Source organism: Eubalaena glacialis, chromosome 14 (genome assembly GCF_028564815.1).
Source record: "Eubalaena glacialis isolate mEubGla1 chromosome 14, mEubGla1.1.hap2.+ XY, whole genome shotgun sequence".
NCBI lineage: Eukaryota > Metazoa > Chordata > Mammalia > Artiodactyla > Balaenidae > Eubalaena > Eubalaena glacialis.
The window spans coordinates 39,883,801-39,895,696 of record NC_083729.1 but is presented as its reverse complement, the minus strand read 5'-3'; the positions used below and the strand labels follow the sequence as shown (position 1 = coordinate 39,895,696).

General features: G+C 39.3%; 1 protein-coding gene across 1 annotated transcript; it reads right to left on the bottom strand.

The window, feature by feature from the left end:
• Positions 1-373: 373 nt before the first annotated feature.
• Positions 374-11,154, bottom strand: EPCAM (epithelial cell adhesion molecule). The gene is made up of 9 exons (XM_061211285.1): positions 10,858-11,154; positions 8,286-8,393; positions 7,766-8,006; positions 6,771-6,836; positions 5,677-5,740; positions 4,758-4,859; positions 3,371-3,571; positions 1,620-1,664; positions 374-839 (listed from the first exon to the last, which is right to left on the bottom strand). Exons 1-9 carry the CDS (start codon positions 10,931-10,933, stop codon positions 798-800), a joined length of 945 nt encoding a protein of 314 aa, XP_061067268.1. The 5' UTR covers positions 10,934-11,154; the 3' UTR covers positions 374-797.
• Between the last annotated feature and the right edge of the window lie 742 nt (positions 11,155-11,896).

The window sequence follows — 11,896 nt, the reverse complement described above, 5'->3', positions numbered from 1 at the left end:
ATGTTACTACAGGGACTTCCCTGGTGCTCCAGTGGGTAAGGCTCCATGCTCCCAATGCAGGGGGCCCAGGTTCAATCCCTGGTGGGGGAACTAGATCCTGCATGCCACTACTAAGAAGTCCACATGCCACAACTAAAGAGGCTGCGTGCTGCAACGAAGACCTGGCGTAGCCTAAATAATTTTTTTAAAAAATGTTATTAAAAAAAAAAGAAGTTACACACTACAGGTTATAAATTTTATATTGAATATACTTGATTATAAGGACTCACGCAAATTCTAATTTGTAGCTAGCATTCAGAGCATTTCTTAACCTATTATCTTATTTGTATACTATGAAATTTGATTCAATATGATTCAAATGAAGTTAGGAAACTCATTTTTTAAATGTTTTATTTCATAGTTCATAAAAAACATTTATATGTACAAGACTCAAAGTAGACAGAAAGGCAGCTATTTAATCACAAACAGATGAGACAATAGTCACTCAGACTCTACTGTGGAAGCATATTTAATGCACACCGTTCAATGTTAGGCATAAATAATTCAAACTATGCAGTTCAAATTCTGGGTTTTATATCAGATCTGCATATATATGACACTTGTGGTCAAATTTTAAGATTAGTAAAGTCAATTTCAAACTGCTTATATTTTGAGTACAGGTTTAACTGTTACAAATATGTGATGTTAACTAACACAATAGTGGTCTTCAAAGATCTTCTCTTTGCCCCATGTTCATACGTTTGTAATCTGAGCCTGTTTGCTAATTTCCCTTCTTATAGTTACTCTTCAAATTAGTGTTATGCATTGAGTTCCCTATGCATTTCACCCATCTCCTTTATCTGAAATAGAGGGAAAAAGAAAAAATTAAAATAATTTTGGATCCAGTCTTTTGTTCATTCTGAAAATAGCTTAAAAAACAAAAAGGAAAGCAAGAAAATTCTCTTCCACATTTATGACTTATTTAAATTTTTTTTTTAAAAGGTACATTACAAGGAAGCATACATTAAGTACATGATCCAAATTGCTTTTTAGAGATAAGATGGCCAAAATGACAGGGGGAAGTAGCAGGTAAGCTAGATCTTTAAGAATGGGTAACATTTTTGTTAAATGTATACCATTTTTAAATATAGGAAGAACCAATTCATTTTCTATTACGAACCTTTTACTTTATGGGTGAGGAAACTGAAGTTTAGAATTAAATGCTTTGTCTGAGATCGCACAATTATAGGCAGAACCGAGACAAGATGATGACAACTACTATGGATGGCAAACATCTTGCTGTGCGGCAAGCATGGGATCGACACTTTACACAGATTACTTTATTAAATCCTTACAATGGGTCTGTACTATTATCCCCGTCTTACAGATAAAGGAAACATGGAGGCTTAAGGGAAGTTAAATAACTTGCCCAGCCAATAAGTGGTCAGAATTCAATATAATCTGGTCTGCTATGGAACTTGTGCAAGAAAATTTAGCATTGTGAGACTCTCCCTAAGACCCTAAGGACTATACTATAAAAGGACTCAAGTGTAACTGAGACCTGTCAGTGTCTGGAAGGTATAGGTATTATTAGGAGTAAGAGATTAAACAAGGGCCTTTTAACTAAATAATCCACTTACCTCAGCTTTCTCATATTTTGCCATTCTTTTCTTTCTGGAAACAACCTATATGGAAGAAAAATGATTACTATTTGAGGACTGCTACCCAAACAAAAAGTTAGTCTAAATTGACACATATGCTTTTAATGAACACAATTCTGATATGAACAAATTTAATTTTAAAATCTGTAGACATTGTTTCTCAAATGCACTGAGAAAACAATGAATAATCTTTAGTGAAATTTAACAGCTTAGTGTGCATTCTTCCACTTCTTTTTCCATCCTAATACAAATATATGAACATATGCACATAAGTTTTAGGGGGTCTCAAAAAAAAAATGGGATCATGCAGAGTATCATTTCCCTCTTTGCACAGCCTGTATCCACATCACAGGAATCCTTCCAGATCAAAAGCTATAGATTGAACTCCTTTTTTTTTTTTTGAACTCCTTCTTTTTAATAGCCACTTTATTCCATGGCATGGATACCCCACAGTTTACTCATCCATCCTCCTCTGGATGTACACTCAGGTTGTTTCCAGATTCACCCTTACTAGCAACGCTGGAATACATGACCTTGACCATGCTTCCTTATGTACTTGTGCTTTCATTTCTGTAGGACAATTAGATTTCCATGATGAACCTTTCATGTGTTTATCTGCCATCTGGAACTCCTTTTCTGTAAATTGTCTATTCACACTTGTTACCACTCTTTCTTTAGTTTCCTCATCATTTTCTAAGAACCCTTTATATCTAAGAACCCGTTTTATGCATAGTGAATATTTTCCCCCAGCCTATCATTGACATTTTTTTCACTTTACAGTATCTCTGCCATACAAAATATTTAATTTCAATGAAGTCAAATATATACTTCTTCCTTCATGGATTCCAGATTTCCCACCTTACTTGGTTTCTTTTACCACAAGGTTGTACAACATCTCCTAAATTACTTTTGAGACTTATTTTATTCTTTAACATTTTGAACTATAAGCCGTCTAGAATGTGTTTGAACATGGGTGCACTGCCCAACGCCTTTCACGCTGCTGTGCTCCAAAACGTGCTATTCACACACAGTTGAGCAGTACGGCCAGCCCCGGTGGGGTGAAACAGGAATCCAACTTTTGTTTTCTTCCAGATGGAGAGCCAAGTGTGATAATGCTGCTGAACTGAAAATATAACTTCTCATATACCATCAAATCTATTTCTGAATTTGTTGTGTTGGTAAAATTTCCTGATGCTGAAGTACCCTTACATATTGAGAACAAACGCTGCTTGTTCAGGTGACACAGTCTTCTTCTGAAGCACTGCTAAGTTCAGTTTACATGAAATCTTTTATTTTGAACTGTTGCTTCATATTTATCCCTTTTAATTCTTTTTTATGCTAACATTAATTTGTGTTCTGTAGTTTCACCGCACTCAATGGTTTGGGAATTCAGGTTATTTTGCACTAACCCTGGCAACAGTGTTGAATTGCACTCCTGTGTGCAGTGAGGACAACTGAAGGACGTTTGCTATTTGATAGCAATGTAACCAACCTGTGAGGTGCTCAGCTACGAGCTTTTCTCAGATCAGTATCCTTTCTTGCTTCATAAGGTTGACTATTTTATAAAAAGGGACCAGAAATGCAATAGATTCATTCAGCATAAAGGATTACAAAAAATGAAAACTCGGTTTCATTAACTTGTTTTGGAACACGGTTGTGGCTTTTTCACATTATCGCCTTTTCTTCAAAGAAGAGACCCTGAAATGAAATTTTACTTGTCCTATGCTCACCAGCACAGCAATTCCAGCAGTAATTGCTACTGCCACAACCACAATGACAGCAATAATACCAGCTTGTAGACCCTGCATTGAAAATTCAGGTGGTTTTTCATCAACATAGTAAATTGAAGTTCGACCAGGATCCAGATCCAGTAGTTCCCCATTTACTCTCAGGTCCATCCTTTTGGACTGGAACAAGGACTCATCTTTAACCTACATTGAGAAGAAGAAAAGCAATTTAAAATAGTTAAGATAACCTACCATGGCCACATAGAATTACATGCCAATTATGTACCAAAAGAACTGCTGCCAAGAATCTTTATGGTTTGGTGATAACAATCTCATCCATTGAAACATAAGAAAGAAAAAAACAAAAAATACCCACCACTTTAATGACAGGAAAATTTCAAACATATACAAAAGTAGAAAGAATAGTATAATGAGATCCCATGTACCTGTTACGCAGATTCAATAACATAAACACATGGCCAACCTTATTTTATCTACTCTTCCTTCTATCCCCACCCTTCCAGCCTCTCCCGGCCTGGTTTTTTGTTTTGTTTGTTTGTTTTGTGGGGTTTTGTTTTGTTTTGTTTTGCTGCACCGCTTGGCTTGTGGGATCTTAGTTCCCTGATCAGGGATCGAACTCAAGCCCTCAGCAGTGAAATCGCGGAGTCCTAACCACTGGACTGCCAGGGAATTCCCTGGCCTTGTTATTTTGAAGTGGATCCCAGATCTCATCAGAAAATAGCTCACTTTAGGGACTTCCCTGCTGGTCCAGTGGTTAACACTCCATGCTTCCATTTCAGGGGCACGGGTTCGATCCCTGGTCAGGGAACTAAGATCTCCCATGCTGTACAGCACGGCCAAAAAAATTTTAAAAAAAGGAACAAAGCCTCAGTGCCCCTGTGGTTACTATCAAGTGGTCTAACATACACGTAACTGAAATTCCAGGAGATGGGCTCAGGAAAAAAAAAAAAAAAGAAAATAGCTCACTTCAGTATATTAAAGTTTAAACAAACATTTTAATCACACCAGTTACACAGCATTTTTTACATAGTCTCTTGTTAATGCAAATTATAGTAGGGGAAGGCTACACTCACAAACTAAATAACTGCCAAGGAGGTAATAAGAATCATAGGAGAGAAGATATTCTAGACAGAACAATGTGATAAAAAGGCATAAATATACAAACAAGTAAGAAAGGTGTATAAGAAAGGTGCATGTGAATGACAAGGAGGACAAAATTAATTGCAGCATGAGAACCAGTTGGAGAATAGTTATTCATACAGTTGATCTAAAAGTAGAGAAACAGATGAAAGATCTTGAATCCACCGAGGCATGATAGACAACATTACATTTCTAAACACAGGAATAAAATGAGGAAGATTATACTCACATCTTTTTCAAAATAATAAGCCACATCAGCTATGTCCACATCATTCTGAGTTTTCTGAGAAGAATTTTGTACCAGGTCAATAATGATAACATCATTCTCATACTGGGGGAAAAATTGAAAAATACAAATTAATATTACTATAACCAAAACTGTATGAAAATATCATTGTTCAATAATCAGAATATTCAGTGTTTGATTTTCTATAATCTGCATGTTGCCATTAGTGGATAATTGGGTTTATCACTAATAATTTCAAAATCTTTGGGAGGTTTTAAAAATCTATCCAAAGGAATTAAAATAGCAATGCAACCAAAGATAATTATAATTTTCTTTTCAAAAGAGAATTTTCAAAAGATTTTAAACAAGATATTAAAGTACCTTATTTGGTTAGAACTACTTTAATGCTAAAATGCTAAAGAAATGCAATCCAAAATGCAGTGGCATTTACCATGTTCTGTTTTTAGGAAGGAAAAATGTCTGTCCCTACCAAAAAGTCTTTTAAAAAATGACAGCAATTTTCTGCCTTGAAAGAGTTCCATCACACTATTCAAGCATTTTTCAACCAAAGTTGAAAGAGTTAAGGAAGGGCTAACTGGTTAAAGACTAGCTCCTGAAACCAGAGAAAACAGGACTACGTAGCATCCTAAGCATTGTCAAAAACCACCACAGAGAGAGGTTTTCCAAGGTGTGAAGACTGGCATGTGTTAGGAATAGTAAGAGACACTACATTTTCTTTAAGGGTAAACTGAGGTTTTCAAAGACTACGAAGGAAAACAGTAACAGGGGATTTGCAGGATTAAGTGCCCAGGGCTTAAACTGTTATTCAAATGCAGTTTAACCACTATCAAAAATCATACCCAAACCAAACTATCAGACCAATTTTCTGTTAAAGCTCACTTGCTAAAAAAAAAAATCTTACCAGAATATTTGTGATATATTTTGGATCCAGTTGATAACGACTTGTGATTACCTCCTTGAATGCACTGTAAATAAAAAATTTTATGCCATTTTGCAACTATCATCATGATAATTGATGCAAAAACTGTTGAGTTCTAGTTTGACTAGAAACAGGATATTTACACAGTATCTAAGTATCTACCCACAGATTATACTTATTAATTACAAAGAGGAAAGTGGTAACTCCATAGTAGAGAAACCTGGTGGACACCACCCTGACCACTAGTTAACATCACTAGTAAAGGGACAAGCTGATGTCGTGTGCCTCCCAATGTGAAATACTGACACGGACACAAGATCACTTTAAGTAGCTTTCCTGTCAAAAATGAATTGCCTGTATTTAATTATGAGGAAACATGAGACAAATCCAAAATTGAGGGATAGTCTACAAAACAATTTGCCCATACTCTTCAAAAATATCAATGTCATGGTTTATAATTCAAATATTAATTAAAAATTTAAATTTTATTGGAAAAACAAAGACAAAGAAAGGCCAAAGCAGTGTTCCATATTTAAAGAGACTGAACAGTCATAACAACTAAGTGCATGATCTTAGACTGGGTCCTGGGTCAGAGGAGAAAAAATTGCCACAAAGGACATCGGGAAAACTGGCACAATGTGGTTTAACATTAAATTTCCTGAATTTGATAACTGTATAGTGGTTATGTAAGAGAATGCCTTTTGTTCCTAGGAAAAGATACACCACAGTATTTAGGGGTCAAGGTGCATGACATCTAGAACTTGCTCTCAAATGGTTCTGGGGAAATAATATTTATACATGCTCAGATAGATATAGAAAGTATACACACATATGCATACACATATAAAAAGAAAATGTGGCAAAATGTTTACTGGTAAATCTGAGCGAAGGGTACTACAGGAATCTGTACAATTCTTACACCTTTATTTTTTTTAAAAAGTTAAAAATATTATTTACAGTATTTTATTTTTCAGAAATATGAAAACCCATTGAGACTTGTTTTAGTTTATCTAATGGTGTAGGATGGAAGTTCTGAGTACCAACTGTGCAAACATAATGCATTTAACAGCACTTACGCCTGCAAACTTTGAACATCATAAGGTTTTTCTCTTGTCTTGTGTTTTAGTTCAATGATGATCCAGCTATAAAGTAAAAAGACAGTATTGATTGACCATAACAACTCAGCCCTTTATACTATTTTCTTAATATGCTAATACCCAAATTCCCAAGTGGAATTACAGGAGAATTAACAGAAAAAGGATCTATACAAAAGATATGCCCTTCATTTCTTCCTTGGCCCTCACATACATCATTCATAAAGAACTCAGGCTTTCTAACATGGACCCTCTGGCCTCTGGTCACCACACTCAAGATCACATATTACATATTCAAAACTAAATTTAATTAAATGAATCCAAAATGCATGAAAACATGTAATATATAGGCAGCTAAGGCTTAATTGGTCATGTTGGGTCATGTTCATGTGAAGAGACAAAACGGCACTGAGAGAAACAGAAAAGTGGCCACAAGGCTCCAGAAGACAGAAGTGGAGAGAGTCCCTGCCTTGGTCTTTCTAGTTCTTTCCAATAAAATCTTTTTGGCTTAAGCTAGCTGGAGTGTGTTTCCATTCCTTTCCATTACATAATCCCTGAAACAATCATACCTCGCTTTAAGACACAATAAATGAGCAAATATATACATAGCTTAAATCATTCATACACATTTTAACACTAATCGTACTTTAAAATACTGAACAGTGTTAAGTAAAAATATATTAAGGAAAATTATGTTTAGTATGCTACCATAAGAAAAAAATTTAAAAATAAGAAAAACATTGTTAGTAAATTCACAGAAGATCTCTGGAAGGTTATGGCGTAAACTGATGACGTCAGTTCTACGGAAGTAAATTGAGTAAATGGGGGATTGAGATGGGATGGGGGCTTGTCACTGTCCACTCTCTTCTATCTTTTGAATTCTAAATCACAAAATCATATTACATGTTCAAAACTAAATTTAATTAAACAAATCCGAAAAGCATGAAAACAAGTAATTTATAGGCAGCCCAACTCACAAGGTCCTCACTAGCTCGGAGCAGGATATTTCACTGTCCTTATCGGTTCTTCTGACCCCAGCAGTGTTCACACACCAGCACGTGGAGGTGCCATTGCACTGCTTGGCTTTAAAGAGCCCCTTGTCGTCACACTCGGGATCATAGAGCCCGTCATTATTCTGGATAGCACCCTCTGGTTTCACTCTTCTCCCAGCCTTTGACCCACTCATTTCTGCCTTCATCACCAAACATTTGGCAGCCACTGCAAAGAAAGCATCATGTCAAAGTGAAAAATAACTGCAGTTGTATGCTTAAGGAAAAAAATTAATTTACTCCAAACTTCTAGGGCCAAAGATTACTGTAGACTTACAAGTTCCCAGGTTCACTTTCTAAATCGTAAGAAACTTCAGAGATGAGATAATGTTGACAAAATAACATGATTCAGATTTAAGCCAATTAAATGCTTCCCGACTCAAGACAAATCAATTAAAGAAGTATAAGTCAAAATAAAACTTAAAGGTAATGAGGATATTCTACTCACGTTTTGTGCAAATGACGGAATGTTGTGTACCGATTGAAGTACACTGGCACTGACCATGCGCATTCACAGAGCAGTTTGTGGTCAGTTTGTAGTTTTCACACACACATCCTGCAGGGGAAAAAAATCCACTTTAAAAATGAGGATCCAACTATCAACTCTGATGGTGGATCAGCTAAATTATGTTCTGACAATAATGTCCAAGTTACAGGAACATACAGCCTTAAAAAGTGGTCCTGAACGTGTCATTTTTCAGCTATAATTGGAGTGGCTGACACTATGCTGAACAGTTTGTACATATTATATAGACAGTCTAATTTACATGCATTCCAATTTTTTGTGTTTTAAACCAAGAATAAACCCTCCAAACACCAGATTCAGCTTTGCCTTCATGATACTCCCAGACTCAGCTTCTTCCCTCCTCCTGTCCTGCTAGATAAACACTTGCCTGTCGGTCATGGAGTCTTTTCCCCAAAATCAACAACACACTAGTATATATAAAATAGATAACCAAGGGACTTCCCTGGCGGTCCAGTGGTTAAGACTCCACGCTTCCAGTACAGGGGCCGTGGGTTCCTTCCCTGGTTGGGGAACTAAGATTCCACATGCCATGCGGCGTGGCCAAAAATTTTTTTAACTTAAAAAGTAAAACAAAATAAAACAGATAACACGGACCTGCTGTATAGCACAGGGAACTCCACTCAATATTCTATAATAACCTATATGGGAAAAGAATCTGAAAAAGAATGGATATATGTATAACTGAATCATTTTGCTGTACACCTGAAACTAACACATTGTAAAATCAACTAGATCCCAATATATAATAAAAATTAAATTTAAAAAGGTACCAATTCTATGATCAGTGAATAACTCACATTACTTCCCTCTTCCCACCCCATTTTCTTAATAAGAGATGCTTCTTGAGACTTAATGGGAACATATTCAACCCTTGGACAATTTCGTATCTTAGAAAAATTATAGTTTCAATTGAATTTGGAGGTACCTCCGGATGTGCGTTTCCTAACTAAATTAAATTCTAGAACCTGATTTTGAAAGTGCTATTAAGCAGCCCATCCTGGATATTGATGTCAATTTAATAGTTATATCTTCGACTATCTCAAAAGTTCATTTTAACTTCAAATGGCAAGCACATCTAATTTCTTCGTCTAGCTAAGAGAGTGCAAACTTTAAAAACAAAAACTAATTACGACAGACCAAAGAATTTATATATTGCTCCTTCATATCTCAAGTTGGCTTTAGTTTTTCCCTGTTTAAATTATAATCAATACAAACCACCTATATAATCTGTCCAGCACTAAACTCAGTATCGGGGCATAAAAGGAGAAAGTATAGTGCTGGTCCTCAAGGAGTTAAAATCTTATGCAGCACTACGCTATACCTGCTCAGAGCACATATTTATGCCTAAACAATGTGAAATTTAAAAGAGACCAATCAGACTTTCTGAACATACTCCTACGGCAGCTATCATCACTTTAAGGCAATTTAAAATTAAGTATTTAGCCTCAGATTGAAGTTGAAAAAACATGAGTTGATTAAACTGCATTATTTTGAAAGTGTAATGAATTAGGCTGAGCCCTGCTGGTGAGACTACAAAAGCCTTTCCACAAAACTTTGGCTAACTGACAATTCACTGCTAGCCACCACCTTACAAATAAATCAAGAGATGGCAGCCAAGATGTTTATTCCAGAGTAAGAAAAACTGGAATCAAACTACACGTCCAACATTAGGATAATGGTGCGACCTTCCAGGCTATAGATTGTTTTATACCATTTAAATCATGCTTTTCAAGACTAAAGGAAACGGAAAACTCTGTATATTATGTAGGAGGAAAAAAATCAAGACATAAAACAATGTGTTTAGGTTTAGGGTAATGTTTAGAGCAATGTCTAAAAGAAAAATATACCCAATTATTAATTACGGGATTCTCTTGAAGTGGTTCCAATATGACTTTTTTTTACTCTTTACGATTATCAATATATCTGGGTTCCCTACAATAAACTTGGCATTATTTATATGATCCTTAAAGAGAAAACATACACACACCTCGTAGTCAAGGCCCTCCTCCCCGCGCACAGGTGCGTAGCGGCCCCGGAGGCCTCACCGCAGCCACCAGTTCCCGCCCGAGACCCACATCCGGGGCCCACCGCAGGTGCCCGGGGAGGGGCGGGGCCGCAGGTCGCAGGCGCAGAGTCCCTTCCCGGCCCGGGCAGGTTTCCGCTTCGCCAAAACCCCAAGTGCGCAGGGGCTGAAGGAGGTGGGCACGTCGAGGCGGCCGCGGCCGCAGCCACTCTGCTCCCCGCCTGCCCCTCCGCCCCTGCCCCGGTCCATTTCCCGAGAGAGGCGCGCAGAGCGCCAAGCGAGGCTGCTCCCTCCGGCCCGCGCGAGTGGGCGCCTTCCCGCTGCCTCCCACCCGCAGAGAGCCTGGGCAGCCCCGCGCCGTCCGTCTCCGGGCGGAGAAGCGCGGCCGCCCGCCCCGTCCCCGCAGTCTACGTCTAGGGCGCCGAGGGCCGCCACCCCCTGGTCCGCCTAACCCCACAATCCGCTCCTCACCTTCCTGGGCCGCGGCCACCGCCGCCGTCGCTGCGGCGAGAAGGAGCCCGAACGCAAGGACGTGGGGGGGCGCCATGCTGCGCGCGCCGAGGACAAGGGCGCGAGGGGCTCGAAGCGGGCCGGGGGCTCGCGGGAGGACGCGCGGACAGAGTAGGCCGCCGGGAGCCCACTGGCCGGCGGCACGGCACGAGGCCTGGGACGCGCGCGTCGGGAGGACGACAGCTAGGTGCCCCGGGGCCGAAAGCACGGTGCGAGCTGGCCGACGGACTGCGCGCTTTGGACGCTCGGCGGGGCGGAGTCGACCTTCCAGACCTGGCGGCCCCGCCCCCGGCCCCTGCCCGCGGCTGCTCACCTCTGCCGGCCAGTTCTCGGCTATGAGTCACCGCCGGGAGGCGGGGGGAAGGAACAGACTCCCCTCCCCTCCCCCACTCGGAACGCGGCCGTTGGGATACCACCCCCTCCCCAGGTGTGCGCCGGGTTCGCCAGGTGCTTGCTCCTGCGGTCGGTGGGGGCGGGAAGGGTGGGACCCTGGGTGGCCACGGAGAAAGTTTGAAAATACTGAGACTTGCTTTTTACCAGAGGGAGCACGACTCTGAAACCTCGAAGAAATGGGACCTGGAGGAAAGAGTGAGGGGGCCGGGAGGATGAAGGCGGAAGGCAAAATGGAATACAAAGAGAAGCGAAAGACCGTCCCAAGCACAATAAAAAAAAGACCTTCGAGCTTTACCTGGCCGTTTAATTGTACTCCTTTGAAACTAGAAAAAAAGAAGAATCTGCCTAGCTCTCGGAATGACAAATTCATGTGATCTTTATAATTATTCTCAATAATTCTTTTCTTGTTCTTATAAGCCTTTTTAGCACTTGAAGGTGTTCCCATAGAGCGAAATGCTGGAAACTGAGATTACCAGGGTCGATTAATATTAGAGAACAATGTTGATGAGTATTTCGAAAATAGAAGGAAATAGAAACGAAGGACAATAATTTATTTCAGTGCAAATGAATTCAAATTACAATACGCTGTTGTTACACTCTTAAAATA

Coding starts and splice junctions, on each gene's coding strand:
- EPCAM (XM_061211285.1), bottom strand. CDS start 10,933: ATGGCGCCCCCCCACGTCCTTGCGTTCGGGCTCCTTCTCGCCGCAGCG. Junction 8,007..8,285: donor TTCCGTCATTTGCACAAAAC/GTGAGTAGAATA, acceptor CTTTCTTTGCAG/TGGCTGCCAAATGTTTGGTG. Junction 5,741..6,770: donor GATGTTCAAAGTTTGCAGGC/GTAAGTGCTGTT, acceptor TTTTATTTACAG/TGCATTCAAGGAGGTAATCA.